The following is a 23,647-nucleotide window of genomic DNA, read 5'->3' as shown; positions in this document are numbered from 1 at the left end:
GGGAAAAATAATGCAAATGGAAAGTCGAGTAAGAACAAAGGTTGGGAGATGGAAATTAGCATATTCAGCCTGAATAGTAGATGGTTATATAAAGGTTTATAAAAATAAATGTAGATTAGAGAGAGAAATTTATTTGGCAGATGGAGAATACAAAGGGGTTGATTTGAGGAAGGTAAATCTGTTAGTTGGATCAGTTGGCAGGAGAAGAAATTAGAGGTGGAGAGAGCAGTGGAGGACCTATCAATGTTGTTTCAGGGAGAGCTGAGAGGATCTGAACTGGGAGTACCATAGTGAAATGCCTAATATGCTCTACGTAGTGACTAGATATGGGGAGTCTTTGTAACTCAATGACTGTCTAGCTCCAAGCAAGTACCCACAGAGAGTGAAGAGTCTAAAATTACTTGTCTGTTTTGAGGGTAGGAGAAGTAAGTGACAAAAATAGAGAAATGAGGAAGTAAAAGGGGGTTAATTTTTAAGCAATATTTGTATTGCTTTTTATGAATATTTGAGAACTGTCTTCTATGTTCTAGTTGCCTCACAGAACCCTATGAACTAGATATTATCATTTGTATTTCATGAAGAAACTATACTTATCAGAGATTTGTACAAGATTTTGAGTATGCTATGAAACTGAGCATTCTAACTCAGGCCTTCCCTTTTCCTGTGTTTTTGTTTTGTTTTGTTTTTTAATAATTCACTTTATTGGCTTCCTTGGTTACATTTAATATCATGTATTCTTTTCACTATAAGTCCGTTTTCTGTAGTAATTATGGTAAATTTAATTTTGGACATTTTTAAAGGAAAGATATAAACTTAAAGCTTTCCTTCTGAGAGCATAATTATTTTTTACAATTGAGGTAAAAGTAAGGGGTGTTCTTTTGTTTGGTTTTGCTTTTTGAAGGACACCCATGCTTTAAGAGATTATAAAGCTAGATACATCTCATGACCATGTCATTCTTGAACTGGATAGTGTTTCTGTATGTTAGTAAAAGTAGGACTGAACTGGGAAATGGCATACCAGATTCTTTCCATAGTGGTGCCAGCAATATGTTTTGTAAATTTTTGGTACTAAACATAATACATTCCCCTCTGATTCTGCATTTTTCTAGCAGTTGTACCATGTCTTTTTAACAAGGTCTTTTGGAATATTTACTTTTATTTATTTTCTTTCCCATTACCCATTCTCTTATCCTGCTTCAGTTTGATTTCCATTAGCACCAGATTATTAAAATTTATCTTGACTTTTTTTTTGATACTCAGCACTGTGGGCTTTCCTTCTTTCAAAACCCTTTTTGGGGATCCCTGGGTGGCTCAGCAGTTTAGCGCCTGCCTTCAGCCCAGGGTGGGATCCTGGAGTCCTGGGATCAAGTCCCATGTCGGGCTCCCTGCATAGAGCCTGCTTCTCTCTCTGCCTGTATCTCTGCCTCTCTCTCTCTCTCTCTCTGTGTGTGTGTGTGTGTGTCTCTCATGAATAAATAAAATCTTTAAAAAAGAAAAAACAACTTTTCGATCTTGGTTTCTGTGATATCTCTCCCTCCTAGTTTCCAATCTCTCTGTCCTTAGTTTTCTTTCAACACCCTTCTTTCTCTGCCCACTTGTTATGGTTCCTCAGAGCTTCATTCTTCATTTTCTTTCAGTCTACACTTCCTTGCTATTTGATTTTTTGATTTCTTCTCTTGGCTTTAGCTACCATTGATGTACGCATTTATATCACCCAATTATACCTGTTTTCTGAGCTCCATACCCAACTGTCTATACTCATTTCTCACTGAATGACTATAGGCACATAAGACTCAATGTCTACAATAGTATTCTTAATATTCCTCCCCAAATATGTGTATTTCTTACAGAATCAAAGCCATTGCTCTCCATCAAGTGACCAAACCAAAAACTTAAGAGCATTCTGGATTCCTTTCTCAGCCACATGCCACTAAAATCCATTGGTCTTTTTATATGTCATAAAGCTGCCATTCCTTGTTATCATCACCACTACTTTAGTTTAGTCCTTTATCATATTTTTATTTGGATTTCTTTAGGATATCCCATGCAGATGTTCTACTTCTAACTTTATACTTTTCTGATTGATACTCCCACATAATCTTTTAAAAATATAAGCCTAATTGTATAGTGCTGTTAATGTCTTTTAATGTTCCATGCTTATCAATTGGAAGAATTAATGTTGTTAAAATGTTCATATAACCCAAAGTGGTTTACAGATTCAGTGCATCCTATCAAAATTCTAATGACATTTTTCACAGATACAGAAAAAAAAAAACCTATCATTTGCATGGAGCCACAAACAACCTCAAATAGCCAAAGCAATGAAGAGAAAGAACAAAGCTGGAGGCATCACATTTCTTGATCTCAAACTATATTACAAAGCAATAGTAATCAAAACAGTATGGTGTTGCCATAAAAACAGACACATAGATCATAGAAGAGAATAGAGAGTCCCAAAACAAACTCATACATATACAGTTAATTAATTTTGACAAAGGAGCCAAGAATATACAATGGAGAAAAACATAGTGACTTCTATAAATGGTGTTGGGAAAACTAGTTAGCTACATGCAAAAGAATGAGACCGGACCACTATCTCATGCCATAAATAAAAGTTGACTCAAAATGGGCTAAAGACCTGAATGTAAGATCTGACTATAAATTTCCTAGAAGAACACATGGAGGTAAACTTCTTGATATTGGTCTTGGCAATGACTTTTTGAATTTGACACCAAAAGTGCAGGCAACAAAAGCAAAAGTAAACAAATGGGACTATATCAAACTAAAATGTTTCCATACAGCCTTAGAAATTGACAAAAAGGCATCATATGAAATGGGAGGAAAATATTTGCAAACCATATATATTGGTAAGGGAGTTAATACCCAAAATATACAAGGAACTCACAAAATTCAATAGCAAAAAAAACCAAAACAAAACAAAACAAAAAAACAACCTGATTAAAAAATGAGCAGAGAACCTGGATAGACATTTTTCCAAAGGAGACATACAAATAGCCAACAGGTATATGAAGAGGTACTCAAAATTGCTACTTATCAGGGAAATGCAAATCAAAACCAGAGTAAGATATCACTTAGGATACCTATTATCAAAAAGACAAGAAATAACAGATGCTGACAAGGATATGGAGAAAAGGGAACCCTTGTGCACTTTTGATGGGAATGTAAACGGATAAAGCCACTGTTGCTGGAAACAGCCTAAGTGTCCATTGACAGATGACTGAATAAAGAAAATACAGTATATACATACAGGATGGAATATTATTCAGTCTTAAGAGAAAGAGGAAATCTTGCCATTTGTAACAACATTGATGAACTGAAAAGGCATTATATTAAGTGAAATAAACCAGACAGAGAAAGACCAATACCACATGGTGTCATTTATATGTAGAGCTAAAATAAATAAATAAATAAATAAATAAATAAATAGATAAATTTTAAAAAGTTGAACTCCTAGAGTGGGAAGGGTTGGGGAATGTGAGAAATAGGGAGAGGTTGGTAAAAAGGTGTAAACTTTCAGTAGTAAAATGAGTAATGTTCTGAGGATCTAGTGTGTAACATGACTATTGTTGTTAATACTGAATTGTATCACTGAAATTTGCTTTGAGGGTAGAATTTGAATGTTCTCACCAAAAGAAAAAAGAAAATACTTGAGGTGATGGATCCGTTCATTAACTTGATAGTAAAAATTCTAAATTCTTGCAAAATGTATGTGTATATCAAATCACCATGTTGCACATTTTGAATAGCTTACAATTCTACTTGCCAATTAGAACTCAATAAAGCTGGAATAATTTTTAAATCATATAAATATAATAATCCTCATCTGAGTTGCATTCTAAAAGTTATCTCAAATCAAAGGAAGTTTTTTTAGGAGCTTATAAAATGAATATAGAAAGCAGTTTCTAAACAGATTAAACACTCTGCCAAACTGATTTGCTTAGAATTGAACACTTTTTGATGTTTGTTTTATTCTCCCAGTAAGTATTAACAATGTAATCCTTTGTTTATTTATTTTGTTGTTGTTAAAGAGTTTCACAGAAGTCACCTTATCTTTTTAGCAAGAAGAGTATTCTTGGGAAGCTCAATGGGAAAAGAAACTATAGTTCTAGGCTTCTGTTCAGCTTCATATTTAGATTGAATTTGTTCTAGGATGAATAATAAACTCTTAGTTTCTGCATTGAGGTTGGGACTCACTGTGTAGCAAACAGCTAATTTATTCAAAACTGGGAGAGTAATACTGTGGCAACTAAGATGGAGACTTAAAAGTAAATTAATATACTAGCTTTAAATGGAAATAAACAACAAATGATTATGATTTTCTGCAATTTCTTTGTCATTTAATTTTCAGCCTTAACAACTTTTTTCCCTATTTAATTGAGAAAGCTCACAAAGGGAGACAATAATCCTCCAAATTAGTGACCTAATACTCTGTCATGAGCTCACTGTTTAATGGAAGAACTCCAGATGGTGATCATTTTCCACTTCAGAAGTGTCTTATATTGATGATGCTAAGAAAAAAGCCTTTTTAACAAGTCAAACAGAAGTTTTAGCTGGAATTTATATCATTTGAAATCATTACCAATTGAAAATTCTCAGTGTCACTTTCAGAATTATTTCATATAAAATAGTATTAATTTCTCTAGTTTTTTTTTTAACTTAGACTTATGTAATTCAACTCAAGTAAAGAATTAGAAGTTTAAGGAAAAGCTTTCATCTAGTGCTTTACTGGCCATATAAATTTCTTGTTTAGTTATCCAGGCCCTAGAACATCATTGGCATTCACAAATGTTTCTTATTTAATAATGTCATGTTGCCAGAAGTCCAAATATCACCACTCAGAGCTCTACTGCAAGTGTGCTTCTCTAATGAATGGTTCATATTAAAAATGTTAGAATGCTTTTCAGATGAAAAACACTTTAAATTCAGCAGATCATTTTTTTCTCAACAGGCAGGAACTCATTAACAGCATAATACTGGTAACTGAGGCATTTTTCAAAGAAAATAATTTCTCCAATAAATGCAAGCTGCATATCTTCTTATCTTTAGAATAAGTAGGTCTAGTTTTCATTTGTTTAAAAAAAAAGGACAGTTTGTTTTCAATTTATCTTGGCTTTGTGAACCAACTTCTTCATCTGGGGACGAGTGAATATTGAGTAAACAAATCTAATTTAGGTCTGGATTTCTACCTTGAAAACCCTCCTTATAAACTTGTCATTATCACTATTGCCAGATGGCTGAATGCCTTCACCATCCCAACCTCTGTATTGGGTGCCTTTTAGCTGTGATAGGGAAGAGCTTCGCATCTCATTGAGAAAACCAGAGCAGATACACTTCAGAGTAGAAGTCCCTTTCCATCCTTGAGTATCTGTGTTCCTGATACTGTAGGGTACCAATATTAAGAGTAGGCATTAATAAGACTTTAGGACTATGGGCAGGTCTATGTTCATACTTCTTTTGGCGATGAGAGTAAGACTAATGGCATGTGAGGCCATATTAGGCCCTCATTAATTATAGGAGATTCAACCATATAATCAAATACCAAATGGAGATACGCAATTAAGATTGTGTCAGTTTGTTAGCAGATAAGTTTTATATATATTTCTTTTTTAGAGTCAGACTTATTTCTTTGAAGAAAAATATTTGGTGGATTTTATACTAAAGTATAAGTACTTGGGCAGCCCGGGTGGCTCAGCGGTTTAGCGCCGCCATCAGCCCAGGGTGTGATCCTGGAGACCCGGGATCGAGTCCCAGGTCGGGCTCCCTGCGTGTAACCTGCTTCTCCCTCTGCCTGTGTCTCTGCCTCTCTTTCTCTCTGTGTGTCTCATGAATAGATAAATAAAATCTTTAAAAAAATAAAAAAAATACAAGTACTTAGTACTAAGGTACTAAGTATACTAAAGAAGATACAGGAAGATAGTAGGAGCAGATATCAGTTTTCTTATAGTCAAGAAAGGCAGAAAATTGATATGTCTGACTGAATTTTTAAAAATATATTTCCTAATGTCATTCCTCCCAGGCAAGAATTTCTTCTTTTATAATTTATTTTATGTTGTATAGACTTATGTCACTTATTTTCTTTAAAATGTCCATTCTCCTGCATCCCTTATGGGATTTTAATTTCTAAAGGTTCCAACTGTGCTGTTTTCTTTTCTTTTATTTATTTATTTATTTATTTATTTATTTATTTATTTATTTATTTATTTATTTATTTATTTATGATAGGCACACAGTGAGAGAGAGAGAGAGGCAGAGACATAGGCAGAGGGAGAAGCAGGTTCCATGCACCGGGAGCCTGACGTGGAATTCAATCCCGGGTCTCCAGGATCGCGCCCTGGGCCAAAGGCGGGCGCCAAACCGCTGCGCCACCCAGGGATCCCCAACTGTACTGTTTTCAAATGTGTTTTCCCCTTCCTCATATAGGATTGGTCACACAGTAGGGTTTTACTTATTGCTGTTTAATAAATACATGAGTAATTTTGCCTGCCAGTTTATTTACACATGGGATAAAAGATGAATACGCATATGCATAGGTGTGTTTTTAATAATATTTTCCCTGATTGAAAAAGTAATACATATGGTATAAAAATATTTGAGAAAGAATAAAGTTATAAATATAAAGTTATAAATCTAAATGGTCTCTTTCTGGTCCTCATTTCTTGCCTATGGATATTTCCAAAATCCCATGTATTTTAATACACAACCTGTGGAAATTTTTTTCACTGAATCTTATGACATAAATAGTTCCTTATATTACATATCTTTTGAAAATATTTTTAATGACTGCTTTGTTTTCTCTCTTCTAAATATACCATGGTTTATTCAACTATCCTATTATTTGAGATTTTAGGATTTTCAAATTTTTGTTCCAAAAACATGAAGAATGTAATAAGATGAAAACCTTTATATATAAACTTTGTGCACAGTTACAGTTATTTTTATAGACTAAATTTCTGGAAGTAAAGTGTGAAATTGCTAGGTGTAAGAGAATAAACATAATAAGACTTCTCAATACATATTGCAAAATTGGTTTTCAAAAAAGATGCATGAGTAACAACTTCATCTGCAGTGCATTAGCTTATGCAACTCTACATATCCTAATCATCTTTGAGTGTTAATCAAATTCTAATCAATTAATCCCACATGTATATATTTCTTTAACAGAAAGTAATTCTAGCTTGTATTTTCTTCATTCTTTTGAAAGTTGAAATTAGTCATTTGTATTTATTCTCTTAAAAATACCTAATATCTTTTCTAATATTTATTGTTGGGTGTTAACCTATTCTTTATTAATTTGAAAGACAGATATTAATAACCCTTTGTCACGTATGTTACAAAATAATTGCCTTAGTTTTGTTTTTGGATAATTGTTAAAGTATAGAAGTACCATAATTTTATTTAATCAATCTCATTCAATTATGAATATTAATTGAATATTTAGTGTTGTCCCAGGTACTTTTCTAGAGCTGAGGATGTACGGAAACACAGGACTAAATACCTGCCCACATAGGTGAAGACATACATTTAAAAATTAAATAAGTAAATATATGATATAATTTCAGGTAATGCTATGAAGAAAATAAAGCTAGGGCAAGGAAATAGTGACAGGAGTAGGAGAGGGTAGTGAGGGGGTAGTAGGAATATTTTAGAAAGAAGTCAGAGGCCTCTCTGAGATATTTGAGCAAGACCCTAAAAATGTGAGGGAACAAGTCATGTAAATATCTATAGGAAATGTGTCATAGGCATACGGAAGGAGATTCTGAGATGTAAACAAGCTTAAATGAGCAACAGCAAGTCTAGTGTGGATCACTGGAATGAGTTGAGAGGATAGTCGTAGGTGATGATGTCAGAGAAGTTGGAAGGGTCCAGGTCATTTAGAACTTTGTATATTGCTCACAAGGCCCTCGTATATTACTCTTAAGTAGAATGGGAAGCTATTAGAGAATTTTCAATCAAGGAGCTACATGCTGTGATTTATATTTTGAAAGATCACTGGTTACTCTGTGGAGATAGATTATAGTGAAGTGTGGACTTAGGGAAACCAGTTAGAAAACTATTGCAGTAGTCCAGTTGAAAGTGATGGTGGTTAGGACTAGTGGTAATGGTAGAGGAGATGAAAACTGGTTAGATTTGGGATATTTTTGGAAGATGGAGCTAATGGAACTATTGCTTGATTGGATATAGGTCATAAGGGAAGGAGAAATCGTGAATGACTAAGATTCTTGGCCTGAGCAATAATATTTGGGCAATGTCATTTCCTAAGATGAGGAGCCATATGGAATGACCTTTGGGTGTGATGCGTGTATGTGCCTGAATCAAGAGTTTTGTTTTGAATCTGTTCAAGTTTGAGATTCTTAGTAGACACCCAAATAGACTTTGGAGTAGACATTTGGATTCTGGATCTCAGAGGAGAGGCAGGAGTTATTAACTTACAGATTGTATTTAGAACCATCCAACCAGATGAAATCACTGGGGAATGCATATAGCTAGAGAAGAGAAGAGAGCCAAGGACTGAACTCTGGGCACTTTAATTTTTAGAGATAATGAAGAGGACAAGGAGCCAGTAAGGGAGAATAAGAAATAGCCATTAAAGTAGGAAGAATTCAAATAAGGCAATGGCAGAGAATTGACTACTGAATTTGGCAAACCTAGTGGTCACTGACTGACATGATAAGAGAGGTTTTAAGAGACTGATGGGAACTCAAGGTTGCCTGGAGTGGGTTTAAAAGAGAATAGACAGTGAGGAAATGGAGAAAAATATATAAGGTCTTTTGAGAGTTTTACTTTAATAGCAAGAAATAATGATACCTGGAAGAAGACCTGAGTTTTTGGCAGCTATCACCGCATATTATATAATGATGAACATGAACCAGGAGTAAAAATTGATTGTGCGGGGGGTGGTAGGGAATAAAAGTTTAGTCCTTGAGCTATCTGGATGAATTGGGATCTCATGCAGAGGGATGCTTGGAAGCACTTAGGGCTTTGGAGACCATTTTTATAGGAGGCAGAATCAATAGGTACAGATGCTGATAGGTTGATAGAGTTGTTGATCCTTAGATCTTTTAGTCTTTTATTTCCTTCTTTTCTAAATATTTAAAATGGTTTCCCCAGAGCAGGGGGAAAAAAATCACCTATGTATAGGAGGGCTATGCTTAATTAAAAGTACAACATAGTTTATTTCAAAAGGAAAGAAATGCTGAAGGTCAAACCACAATCCTCTGCCTTAAGAATGCAGTGCAGAGGGCAGCCCCTGTGGCGCAGCGGTTTAGCGCCACCTGTGGCCCAGGGCGTGATCCTGGAGACTCTGGATCGAGTCCCATGTCGGGCTCCCTGCATGGAGCCTGCTTCTCCCTCTGCCTGTGTCTCTGCCTCTCTCTCTCTCTCTCTTTCTCTCTCTCTCTGCATCTCTATGAATAAATAAATAATCTTAAAAAATTTTAAAAAAAAGAATGCAGTGCAGATTTGTAATATATAATTGTAGAAAAACCTAAGAAGTTCACTAATATCTCCCAATTTAAAAAGATAAGGATTAGATGTGCACTAACAGGTATTCAGACATATTCTGAAGATGCTATAATTAAAACAATGTGGGGCTGACCCAGAAATAGTCAAATCAGTGGAACAGAACAGAATGTACACAGAAGATCTAAATGAGTATAGGAATGTGGTAGATGATCAGGTTGACAGTGAAAATTGGTGGGGAGGATTCTCTACTTAAAAAATGATATTTAACAATTTGCTGACTACTCAGAATGATAGAAATTTCTATCTTTGATATGTCTTCTACATTGCTAATTTTGTTGTTGTTGTTGTTGTTGTTGAGGCCTGTCTGCTAACCACACCTGTGTTCTTTCTTATGTATGTGCTGGTAGAAATGACACTGTGTTTGTACCAGTTTGTGAATATGTGTTAGCTTTTGCAAATGTCCTATCTTTTGTTACTACTGGCCATATTGCCTAGACTCACTTCTCAGCAGTCTTGCTCATGTCTCATATTGACAGTGATTGGGGAAAAGGGTGATATAGGTAACAGATGGCTCTGTGATGTGCACTTAGCTAATCTGGTTATAGCTGACTTTGGTAACATCTTTTAGCATTTTTTATTTACAAAACAAAGATGATGATAGTCTACCTTGGAGCATTGTTGAAAGCAGTAACTAATATAAATTCTTAATGGTATTATGTGCTGCTGTTTCTAATACTCAGTGATGTCATTGCTGACTTCACTATTTTCTGAGTTGAAGTAACAAATCTATCATTGATAGTGATAATATTCTAAGCTGAGTAGTGTCCACTTATGTCTGAGAAATCCTGTGACTCAGCAATCTGCCTGGCTATTTAGGGTCCAGTCTTTGTCTCTAATTTACCTATTATTGACATTATTTTTTATTGTCATTTTCTGTGCCTTTGGTTATCTTGATGACAGGAATGTAATTTAATCTGTGTTTGATCTCAAAATTCTATGAATTGTGTTGAATTTAGCAATAGATACTCATGATTGATCATTTATTTTACTGAGGATCTGAAATTCATTTTTTGAAGAATTTGGCAATGGTATGTCAACTATTTCATTCTTTTATCAAACAGGACTACAGTTTTCCCCACAGTGATCATAACTAACTTCTTAATTATAAAATACAGTGGTTCTATTGAACTTTCTACAGCATGTAACACTGTGTATGTATATAAGTAAGAGCACAGTGGTTGGCAGACAGGCACCAATGTAAAGGCTTCTTATTCTATTAATCAGCTATATCAATTGGAATGGAGTAATCTTATTTTTTCATATATGAAATAAGTTTAATAGTATTTTTGATTGCTATCAGGAATAACCAAGGTAAGATATACAGATTTCATTGCACAGATTTTAGTATATACAAGGCACTTGGTGATATTATTTTATCTTTCCTTTTCCTAGATAGAGTTAGTTTGTATTTGTGCATACACCATTACTCTATCCTCACTGTGTCTCTTATTATCTTTTCCAGTGTCTTCACTGAAGACCCTTTATTCTTCCTGTCCTTACATTTTGCAGTATCCTCACGGCCTTACACTTAGCTCCCTTTTTGCTCTATGTCCTGCTTCTTAGATTTGTTTCCTCCTGCAGCTTTAAGTTCTCTTATATTAGCTTATAATACCCACATCTTTCTCTGTACTCTCTTGAGCACCAGAGAATTCAATATGCCTAATAGTCTTTTCTACTTTGAATACCTAGCAAACTGAAGAAACATACACAAAGCTAAGTAAACTCAGTATTTTGTTTTAAGACATGTAGTTCTTAGCTGATAGTCACTTAAACAAGAATCATTGGTCCCACCATTTATGTATGTTGCTTATCTTTGTGCTGATGGTTCCCAAGTTTTATTAATTTTGTCTTTAAATTGTTTGTGGAATTTAGCTTCTTATCTCCATCCTTCAGTTCAGAATCCTTCAGTTCTTCAGATTAAGCTTTTTCTCTTTATCTACTCTCTAGTTTACCCTTAACACTGTTACCAGTCTTGTCTTTCTACTTGTAAAGATCATATCTTACTTCTTAAAATCCTTTACACAATCCAAGGGAAACGAACATATATATGTTCTCACAAAGACCTATAGAAAAATTCATGGTAGCTTTATTCACAAGAACCCCCAAACTAGAAGCAACCCAAATATTCATCAACAAGAGAATGGATAAACAGATGTTGTATATCCATACAATGGATTAAAATGGAATACAAAGGAATGAGCTATGGATACACACAACGTGGATTAATCTCAAAATCATACTGTGTGAAAGAGGGTAGAAACTAAAGGATATAAATTGTATCATAGTATGTATATATAACATTTGAGAAAATGCAACCTAATGCATAATGACATAAAGCAGGTTAGTCCTGAAGCCAGGAGTGAAGGGAGGAGGGTTGGGCTGCAGAGGCACAAGATATCATTTGGGTATAATAAAAATGATTTGTGTCTTTTTTTTTAAGATTTTTTTTTTTTTTTTTTTTATTTATGATAGAGAGAGAGAGAGAGAGGCAGAGACACAGGCAGAGGGAGAAACAGGCTCCATGCTGGGAGCCCGACGTGGGCCTCGATCCCGGGACTCCAGGATCGCGCCCCGGGCCAAAGGCAGGTGCTAAACCTCTGAGCCACCCAGGGATCCCCGGATTTGTGTCTTGATTGGGGTGGTAGTTTCACTGGAATGTACATTTGTTAAAACTCAATGAATTGTGGACTTTAAATGGATACAGTTTATTGTATGTAAATTGTGCCTTAATAGAATTATTTTTAAAAATTTGTACAGAGAAGGACTCTTCATTGCCTTCTCATTGCAGGCCACATTTCTGAACAATCTGATCCAAACTGCGTTTTCTAGACCTTTTTTCCTTTTACTTCTTGATGCATGCTTTCAACTGCAGCTACTACTCCATACTGCTGACCATCCCTTATATATCAAGTCCCTTATTTTGTTACTTAAATGAATAAAAAACAATGACAATTAGCCTTATTCTTGGAGAGGATTACATGACTGGTTAAGCTTGGTGATACTACTTTTGGTGAACAACTGTGGTATAGTTCTCTAGTCTAGAGACCTGATTTTGACAATGTACCAAGAAGTTATTAGTCTCTCTAGTACAGATTAATATAAATCAAATTGGTTTAAGACTGTGTAAGCCAGAATGTCAATTCATTATAATGTAGAGCATTTGTGTTAAAAGGATGAGAATGCTTGTTCTGATGGGTTAGCATAATCTTTCTTGATCTGAAAGCAAGAGGCAGCCTAAATTAGAGTCTAAACGTTGCACAGTGGTCGTAGAATTGTATCATAGGAAGGTGGTTTGAATGTGGCCAGATTCCTGGATCCCAGATTCTGTGTTAACTATTTTCTCCAACACATTCATTTTTTATTTCCATTATGGCACAAGGTGATTTATTTGACTCTGTCTTCATGCAGCCTCAGTTTATCTTTGATTCTAGTGGTCACTTTTTCTTTGTTTCTTAGTTGATACTTCCACTGCTGTTATTTTGTTGCTGTTGTTAATTTAGTAACTTTTCCCCCCAAGAGATGTAGGTTATGGGTTAGGGCCTGAGCTTATAGCTTTATGTTTTTTTATGGAGTAGATTGACTCTGTTAGATCTTTATCTTTTAAAGGTCTAATTTGCCTTTCTTCAGTTAGTAGTATGTTCTAAACGGTTAAGGAGTCAACAGAAGTCTTATTCAGGACTTACTATGTTGGAAAAGTTTATTGTAACTGGACTGTAGAGTTGAATGTTAAAGGTTATATATTAGTCATGGTTCTCTAGAGAAACAGCGAACTAAGGATATATAAAGATACACAGAAAGACATTTATTATGAGAGATTATCATCTGATGATGGAGGCTGAGAAGTCCTGTGATCTGCCATTTGCAAGCTGGGGGCCCCAGAAAGCTGATGGTATGGTTCCAGTCCAAACCCAAAAGCCTAAGAACCAGGGAAGCCAATGATACAAATTTCAGAGCAATTTCCAAGGCCCAAGAACCAGGAATACCAATGGCTGAGGGCAGAAGAAGGTGGATGTCCCAGCTCAGAGAAATACATGCATATCTAATATTCAGAACTTGACATTTCCTTATGGCAGAACTTACAAACAACTGTATAGTGTAGGAATGGAACTGATTTTTATCTTTTGATGACACTGTTCACTACTCTGATCTGTGCCATATTTGCATTTATTCAGGAACACTATGCCTTGACCTTTTCTAATGAATACCATGACTATTATGAAAAAAAAAATGACTAGGAAGTGAAGAGAAAGGTTATAAGCAAATGCTCTCACAGAATTGCTAAACTAGGGAAGTAAAGGAAATAGCTTTTTTCCTGTTATCCTTATCTAATAGAATCCTTTTATTTTGGGGCTGTTTGAGCATATATTTCTTTATCATTTTGGAGAGGAAACTTTAAATTGGCTTTATCTCCAAAGACATGAGAGATTCCTCTTGTGCATTTTGTTTATTTATTATGGCATCCTATTAGGACACACTCGAGTATTTCAGTATGTCTTGAAATATTACATATGTTTTTATGTGAGACACTGTTGCTTTTCTTTTTCTTTTTTTTTTCTTTTCTTTTCTTTTTTTCTTTTCTTTGTAGATTTCCAAGTATGGAAAGAGTATTAATAATGAAATCATCTCTCTTAAGTAGTTTCTTCTATACTCCATATAAAGATGGATTTTTCTTTTATGCCTATTCAGAGAATTTCTATTTGGTTTGTTATAAGTAATTACCCCCCGGTCACTTTCTTTGTATCTGTTTTCTAGATAACAGTTCCCTAGTGTATACCTGTATTGTCTATTGTTCTTACACTTTTTTACATTAAATTTCATCTTAGACCTGTCCTTCCAAATCCCCAAGTTCTCCATATCCATCCATGTACTAGATTGATCTTCTTTTCTTTATGTTTAAAATCTATCCTAGCTTTGTATCATTTGCAAACTTGATCATATTTGAATTTACATATCCTCATTAAAGAACACAGACTAGGGATCCCTGGGTGGCGCAGCGGTTTGGTGCCTGCCTTTGGCCCAGGGCGCGATCCTGGAGACCCGGGATCGAATCCCACATCGGGCTCCCGGTGCATGGAGCCTGCTTCTCCCTCTGCCTATGTCTCTGCCTCTCTCTCTCTCTCTCTCTGTGACTATCATAAATAAATAAAAATTTTTAAAAAAAATTAAAAAAAAATAAATAAAGAACACAGACTAGTCGTCTTTGCTATGAGATCCTGCTGGATGCATTGCTGGTTAATCTCAGTTGTAACTCTTTTGGTAATAATTCATTGCTTCCTTCTTATCGTGGAATGTTTATCCACTGGGCTATACTGTTATTCCAGTCTTGCCTCTACCATCTCTGCTTCCTGGATGCTCCCAGGTTAATCTTACGTTTTCTGAGATACAGATAAAAATCATTGTGTCCCTTTTTCTACTTATGCCATTGCTTATTTTTTGTAAAGTTACTGAGTCTGAGAAAACATTGTCCTTAAATAGAAATTTCTCAAAAATTTCAACTGAACATCATTGAGTCTTTAAAAATATGTTAAGTGAGAAAACATTTTGAAAGTACCATCTAAGTCTTTGCCTTCTCCATGGAAAATAGTTTCTAGTTATTGGGATTTTAAGTAAAATAATTATTTTCCCCATAGCTGAGAGTATGATTTAAATCTATTTATTTTCTCTGAATGTGGACTTCATTTTCATAAATTTTTCAAGATGGAAAGTTCTTTAGTAATTTTCAGAGCATGATGTGTAGCCACAGGTTTATTTTTAAAGTTATATTTTTTCTTTTATTTTTCAGGAAAAAGAAGAAGTAGAAGGGATATCAGTAGGTGCTATACTCTCTGACTATCAGCGTGTTCGAGTAGAAAATGTGTAAGAGAATATTAATTTGCCCTATATTTTTAAATTACATGTTTAAGAATGTGAATAAATAAAAAATACAATTGTATTCTACATACCTCATGGAACTACCTACTTATATTACATAAGTTACAAAAGTTGTACTTTTATTACTTTTTTCTATCCTGATATCACATATGGAGAAAACTCTAACTTACTTGCCATAAGGAAAAATAAATTATTTATAATAAAAAAATTAAGACAAAGATTTTTAAAGTCAAAAGTATTGTTTTTGTTCACTGTTTCCTTATTTGAATCAGTATACCTTTTCAACCCCTTTTAACTCATCATCGTTTGTAATGAAAATCAAGAGCTAATAAAAGGCGTGCAGTGATTTTTTTTTAAGATATACTTATTTATTTAAGGGGGTAGGTGGGGAAAGGAGGGACAGAGAGAGAGAGAGAAACCTAAGCAGACTCCTCACTGAGCGTGGGGAGGATCTCACGACCCTGAGATCAGACCTGAGCTGAAATTAAGAGTCAGGCACTTAACCTACTGCATCACCCAGACACTTCAGAAATGCAGTGAAATCAGAGGAAGACATAGACATGGCCAACAAGCACATGAGAAAATGTTCTGCATCATTTGCCATCAGGGAAATACAAATCAAAACCACAATGAGATACCACCTCACACCAGTGAGAATGGGGAAAAGTAACAAGGCAGGAAACAAGAAATGTTGGAGAGAATGTGGAGAAGGGGGAACCCTCCTGCAGTTTTGGTGGGAATGTGAACTAGTGCAGCCACTCTGGAAAAATGTGTGGAGGTTCCTCAAAGAGTTAAAAATAGATCTGCCCTACGACCCAGCAATTGCACTGCTGGGGATTTACCCCAAAGATACAGATGCAGTGAAACACCAGAATACCTGCACCCCAATGTTTATAGCAGCAATGTCCACTATAGCCAAACTGTGGAAGGAGCCTCGGTGTCCTCCAAAGATGAATGGATAAAGAAGATGTGGTATCTGTATACAATGGAATATTACTCAGCCATTAGAAACGACAAATACCCACCATTTGCTTCGACATGGATGGAATTTGAGGGTATTATGCTGAGTGAAATAAGTCAGTCGGAGAAGGACAAACATTATATGTCTCATTCATTTGGGGAATATAAAATATAGTGAAAGGGAATAAAGGGGAAAGGAGAAAAAATGAGTGGGAAATATTAGAAAGGGGGACAGAACACGAGAGACTCCTAACTCTGGGAAACGAACAAGGGGGGTGGTGGAAAGGGAGGTGGGCGGGGGGTGGAGGTGACTGAGTGACGGTCCCTGAGGGGAGGGGCACTTGATGGGATGAGCACTGGGTGTTATGCTGTACGTTGGCAAATTGAACTCCAATTTTAAAAAATATGTTAAAAAAATAAATAAGATTTAAAAAATGTGATATTTTAAAGGAAAAAAGCTTATTAAGGAATCTTTCCTTTGGCCCTTAGAATTCAGATCTTGGCCAAAAATATTCATGTGATTAAAATATTTATATAACAAAGCCATTCAACTTTCAAGGACTTTGTATATCATTGCCCTCTTCATCTTTCTCACCCTCCAAAGGATGTAGCACTGGTAAAACATTGTATCTCCAACTACCAAAAATAATCAATTCCATTGATCTATTCAAAAACCATAAAGTCTAAAAAAAAAAAAAACAAAAAAAAAAACCATAAAGTCTAATGATAATATTGATTATTTAATGTTGACTTGGCAAAACATCACCTGAATTTACTTTTCATTTTTAGTTTATTTGGATAAATAACTATATTGTATAGAGACTTTATACATAATTATATTAGCAAAAAAGAAAATTTGGACTCTACAAGCGCAACTTGACTTTGAAATAAGTAATTTTGCTATTCAGAAGGATAAATGGAAATCAGATAAGGGTTGTATTTCTGTAATAGTTTTATATTCTTGATAAAAAACATATGGACTATCAAATCAAAAACTTACATATTAATTGACTTGAAAACTTCTTTTATTTTTTATTGCCTTTATTTTGTCTCTAATTCTACAATGAATTTAAGGCACTCAAAAACACAGAATTTTTAGGGGCGCCTGTCTGGCTCAGTAGGAAGGGCATGTGACTCAATCTCAGAGTCATAAGTTCGAGCCCCACAATGAACATAGAGTAAATAAATAAATGTAAAAAATTTTTTTAAAGATTATATTCATTTATTCATGAGAGACACACAAAGTGAGAGAGAGAGAGGCAGAGACACAGGCAGAGTTGGAGAAGCAGACTCCATGCAAGGAGCCCGGCACGGGACTCGATCCTGGACTCCAGGATCATGCCCTGGGCCAAAGGCAGGCCCCAAACCACTGGGCCACCCAGGGATCCCCAAAACTTTTTTAAATCCAAATTTTTTTAAATAAATGAAATAAAGGACAAAGCATAATTAAATGATGGGGAATATGATGCTCTCATATTTGGGAGGGTATCAGTATCTCTGGAGAAGGGAGAGTGGAGGTAGAAGTAGGAGAGGTCATATGTGTAGTTTGGAAAAGATTTCTTTACATTCTGCTTGCCTACATTTGAGAACGACTGATCTACAGATGGAGATGGATTGCATATCCCTTAAACCATATGTTAGAAATACTATTTTCATCAAGTTTTAGGTCATATTCTCTGAGAATTATTTAGTTTACAAATCTGTTTTTTAATAAGTTCAAGCCCACATGGTTTAATGGGTAGCCAAACTGTAGGTGGAGCTGACATTTATTTATGAAAATTAAAAGCCAAATGTATTGTGCTCCTGATTAGGAGGCTGGCTTATATCTATATGGGAGAAGGCCCAGAGCATACCCATAGATAGAGGCAAGATTTTTCTTAAAACAGTCTCAGGTACACTTCAATACATAGTTAAAATGCTCAGATTTTATAGCATAAAGCATATCTCCAATGATTTTACTCTTGAAAATTTTGAAGCAGTGTTATTGGGAGTCCTTTGGTTTGAAAACTCAGTTTTGAATTAGTCTGTTTTCTATTTGTAGTTTGTATTGCATCAGTGTATACTCAAGATATAAAGTATTTAATAAATGTCACAAGCTCAAATGCAGTAGTGAGTTACAGAGGAAGTATATTTGAACCATGATATTTTGAATTCTTAAAGAATTTAAATAAGCAAAAAAGCTTGACTTAAGTCTAGAAATAGTCAAAAGATTATGGCTAAGCAACAGCCAAGAATTTTATAATAAAGATAGGAGGAAATCATATTTTTTCAATTAAAAAAAATCTGGGATGCCTGGTGGCTCAGCAGTTGAGTGTCTGCCTTTGGCATGATCCCAGTTTGGGGTATCGATTCCCACATCAGGCTCCCTGCCTGGAGCCTGCTTCTCCCTCTGCCTATGTCTTTGCCTTTCTCTCTCTGTGTCTTTCATGAATAAATAAATAAAATCTTTAAAAGGGGGGGGCAAGGATAGAAGCAGGAAAGAAGTTAGGGGGATACCAACATGAAAGAAAGATAATGGTGGCACAGACATGGGTGTTAGCAGTGGTATGAGTGAGGAATGATTGTGTTCTGTGTTATGATAGACTGGGTGAGAAATGTGAGGGGAACAAAAAGGAGTAAAGAATGACTTCACTTTCTAAAGTCTTAATCTTCTCAAGAACTTTGAAAGGAAATATTTTTGTTCCTATTTATGAACTAGGAAACTAAAGACTTAGAGTTTAGTTGACCTGTCAAAGTCATGCAGCTAGTGAAAGCCAGAGGGGGCTTCAAATCCAAATCTTGATTACAAAACCTATATTCTTGCTACTGCACCGTAATGTAAAATATGTAATACAATGCCTAAAGCATATTTGATGCTCAATATATTATACTTTTTGTTTTTCTTATAATTTTTCACTTATAGTCAAATTCTTTTTAAACAGGTGAAAGTTAATAGAGAACAGTAGTTCATGTAACCATAGGTGGTATAAATTTAATCACTATATTATCATTTTATTAGGATAAATTGATTTGCCTGTTTTGCATATGCTTCACAATTTTAATACCCAAGGAAGTTCTAAGAACAAGAATAATCATCCATCGACATTTGGAAGCTTTTTAGCATAGATTTCTAAACTTAGAGTCTTACTAAAATTAATATTTGTAATCTGCCTGGAGATTTCATTTTTATCTGTTTATGCATAGCCTCTGGAAATTAAATATGTTTATGTTGTATATATAAACTTCATTATGCAAAACATGTTTTTTAAAGCATTTTAAATGCTAAAATCCTTGAGAGAAGCATTATGTTTAAAATCAAAGTAATTGCTGTGGATCCAAGTATAGAATATCAAGATATCATCTGATTCTTTTTTCTTTTTATTTTATAGGTGTAAAAGGCTTAATCTCCAGCCTTTAGCTTACCTTTGGCAAAGAAACCAGGAAGATTTGCTCCGAGAGATGATATCATCTAACATTCAAGCAATCATCATCAAAGTAGCAGCTTTGGGTACGTAGCCAGACTTTCAAGGGAGCTGTTACCACACAGATAATCTGTGTTCACTAATAAACAGTTACAACAGAAAAGGAGGAATAATTTAGAATGTAAAAATGTGGAGTCATTACTGAACAATTTGAGTAGGGGGAAGTGGAAGATGGATTTTTGACCATTTACCAAAGGGATTACAAGTGCGCCTCATCATTTTCTTTTTTAAATGTGTAACTACCTCTAAAATTGTTATTATATTATGGTCCTTCGATTTAAGTTCTTTTTATGAATTTGGAACCTAGGTTCATAGGAAATAGGAAAAATAGGTTGATTTCTTTCTTTCTTTCTTTCTTTCTTTCTTTCTTTCTTTCTCTTTTTCTTTTTTTTTTTTTTTGAAGCTTCTTAAAATCTGTATTTGGCATAACATGATGTTTTTCATATATTTTTCAAACATATTTTGAATATGCTAAAATAGAATTATAGACTTTGGGGTGTCAGAAATAAAGTGGTAGGTTTTTGCTGAGGATGGTAAGAAAATTATATTTGAGAGAATGCCATTTGATCAGTTAGCATAGACATAACAGGCAGGTGGTAATGTGATTCCAATATGGATATTACATACGAACACATTTAATTTGTTATTTTGAATTTTTATAATTATATTCACTTTCAAGAAAACATAGGGTTTAAGCTCAATGCATTTATTTCACGAGCCTATTACAGTAAATGCCCTGGAGCCTCAGGTTTCTCAAAGCCTAAATCATGTACTTCATTTGCAAGTTTACATTGCTGATCTCTGAAATAACAAGGTCTCAAGCTGTGGAAGATTTTAAAGACAAATTTACATTTTAAGCAATATTAAAAGAAAGATCCCATAATATTTCTCCCTGGTAAATACCAAGCTGCTCTCTCCTTGTTGAAGATGAGATGTTGTCTTTATTGGAAAGTGTTCTATAAAGAACTTGATCTCCTCAGCTGTTAACAAGAGAAAGATCAAGGTGCGGTATTCTCATTTTTGAGAAAAGGTTGCTCAGCAACGCTTATGATTGAAGTTCTCACTATAGATATATTTGTCCTATGAGTTTCTATATAAATCTACACAGAGTATGCTCTCTTGTTTTATCTGTTGCTCTCTCTTTTGAATTTTCTGAGATTGCCCAGTTCTATAATGATTTTATGTGACACCTCACTGGACAGTACACATTCTGTCACTTTTACTGCTGGAGAACGGAATGGATTAGAATCCAAAGAGAACCTACCTCATTAGAAAGACAGAGCCATGAGATATAACCTTGCCAACACCTGTATTACAGTGTAACTGATTCTGTATGTCTTTTCATTTGTCTCTGTGGAAGTGTATGTGACTCTGTGGAGGGATTAGAGATGTTGTTTACCTGTATTATACTTTTGGATAAAGTATAAAACTGAGCTAATTTGTCTAGTGCATTTCAAAGAAAAGTATAGATGTGATTTTAATATTTATAAGACATAGTTTCTGTTGATTATGTAAAGGTGTGCAAAGATAAAACTTATTCTTGAGAACAGTGTTAAAGAATAGTTTATGGAGTGGAACATTATTTCTAAGGACACAAAAACATGTAAATGATGTGAAATAGGTTTCCAAGCTCTCTTCCCCACCCATTTAAAATTTTCAGAATGGGTTTTAATCCAAAAGTGGGACAGCAGTATCTTTCCATAGGGAGAGGAGTTCAGCAAAGTTTTGTGGCCCATTAGATTATAGAGTAGTCTTAGAAAAGGGCCAATTCTACATGAACAAATAAAAATGTGTATCACAATTGTGTCATGTAACCTGGTCTCTTGTGGGCATCAGTGAACTCGTGAAATCTGCACATTAACAACTTAGTGTTTTAAGAACTTCCTGGTTTTTAGACTTATTTTGAAGAATGATGTACACATTTTCTTTAAGAACAATCCTGCCTTTTTTTTTTTAAGATTTTATTCATTCACGAGACACACAAAGAGCGAGAGAGAGGCAAAGACACAGGCAGAGGGAGAAGCAGGCTCCACGCAGGGAGCCCAATGTGGGACTTGATCCCAGGACTCCAGGATCACACCCTGGGCCAAAGGCAGGTGCTAAACCGCTGAGTCACCCAGGGATCCCCAAGAACAATCCTGCCTTTTAGAAATATTTATTTTTAATTTTATGAGTATTACATAAATATATTCTTGCCACATAATGTTAATTTTTTAAAAAATTTATTTATTCATGAAAGACAGAGAGAGAAAGAGGCAGAGGGAAAAGCAGGCTCCATGCAGGGAGCCCGATGTGGGACTCGATCCCAGGACTCCAGGATCACGCCCTGGGCTGAAGGCAGGCACTAAATCACTGAGCCACCCAGGGAGCCCCACATAATGTTAAATTTTTATAAAGTTTCCATGTGTTTCTTGTGCTCTCCTCTCCCTCCAGTCACTCCCTTTCCCAGAGATATGTACCAGAGTAATAATTGATAATTTTCTAGATCACTTTCTTTTTTGGTATCTGTATTGTGTGTGAGTAGAAATACTATAATTGCTTTATGGGTTTTTAAACATTATGTGAGTAGTTATTCTGTGTATTGGTTGACAACCTGACTTTGTTACTCAACAGTATGTCTTAGGGATTTTTTCCATGTCAGTAAATGGAGATTTACCTCAAGTAGAGTCCTCAAACAGCTAACGCCTTAGTAGTCATGAGTCTTAGACTAAAGGCCATGAACCTGATCTAACAAATAACTTGTGCCATAACAAAATCCTAAACTATTTTTTCTATTTAAAAAAAATATATGTTTAAGTTAACATATAGTGTTTTATTAGTTTCAGGTGTACAGTTCCAACAACTAGTCTCTGCGTATTTAGTGCTTATCAAAATAAAGTGTACTCTTAATCCTCTTCATCTATTTATCCCACCCTCTACCCCCACCCATCTCCCCTCTGATAACCATCAATTTGTCCTCTCTAGTTAGGAGTTTTTTCTTTTAATTTCTTTTTTTTTTCCTTTGTTCATTTGTTTTGTCTCTTAAATTCCACATGAATGGCACTGTAACAGAAGGGGGAAAGTATAGTATGTAAGATTCTTGAATTAACATGATGTCCTGTAATACTATTTGAAATAGACTGTGGTAACTTAAATATACAAAATGTCAACCCTAAAGTAACTGTTAAAAAATAAAACCATGTAGGTAACAGGCCAGTAGTGGAGCATGAATTGAATACTGTAAGATTATTCAAAAGAAGACAATGAAGGGTAAAAAAAAAAGAACATAGAACAAATGAGACAAATAGAAAGGAAAAGTAAGATGGTAGATTTAGACCTAATCATTCTAATAATTACACTAAATGTAAATGATCTCAACACCTCCAAACAAAAGTGAGGGATTTTCAGATTTGAATAAAAAACTAAAAACTAAGGCCCAGCAACTATATGTTACCTATAAGAAATGTACTTTAATTATAGAAACATAGGTTATACCTAAAAGGATGGAGATATGGTAACATGAATTAAAAGAAAGCTGAACTGTTTATATTAACATCAGATAGATAAAGTAGTCCTAGAACATGAATATTATTAGGGATAAAAAGGGGCATTTCATCATGATAAAGAGGTCACTTTATGCTCATGAGAGCATAACAATTTAAAGATTTATATACTAATAACAGAGTGTTAAGATGTACAACATGAAACTGATAAAGAAGAAATGGAGAAATCAACAGTTGTACATGGGGCTTTCAACATCTCTTTTCAGTAATAGTTAAACCAAGTAGACAGAAAATCATTAGGGATATAGGAAGTTTGAATAACAGTACCGA

The 23,647-nt window shown here is 34.8% G+C and overlaps 1 protein-coding gene across 11 annotated transcripts in view; it reads left to right on the top strand.

Annotated features, from left to right (window-relative positions):
• DPH6 (diphthamine biosynthesis 6) overlaps positions 1-23,647 on the top strand; it is a 195,339-nt gene that overhangs the window by 76,900 nt on the left and 94,792 nt on the right. For all 11 annotated transcript variants that reach the window (XR_012022425.1, XR_012022424.1, XR_012022427.1 and 8 more), the window contains 2 exons: positions 15,326-15,399; positions 19,743-19,861. Coding sequence is in view for 3 of the 11 variants with exons in the window: in XM_072808441.1 (XP_072664542.1) it covers positions 15,326-15,399; positions 19,743-19,861 (193 nt within the window). In the remaining 8 variants the exon portion in view is untranslated. The remainder of the gene's footprint in view (positions 1-15,325; positions 15,400-19,742; positions 19,862-23,647) is intronic.

Source organism: Canis lupus, chromosome 32 (assembly GCF_048164855.1).
Source record: "Canis lupus baileyi chromosome 32, mCanLup2.hap1, whole genome shotgun sequence".
In the NCBI taxonomy this organism is placed as follows: domain Eukaryota; kingdom Metazoa; phylum Chordata; class Mammalia; order Carnivora; family Canidae; genus Canis; species Canis lupus.
Note: the sequence above shows the minus strand (reverse complement) of the source record. Positions and strands in the feature narration are given on the sequence as shown.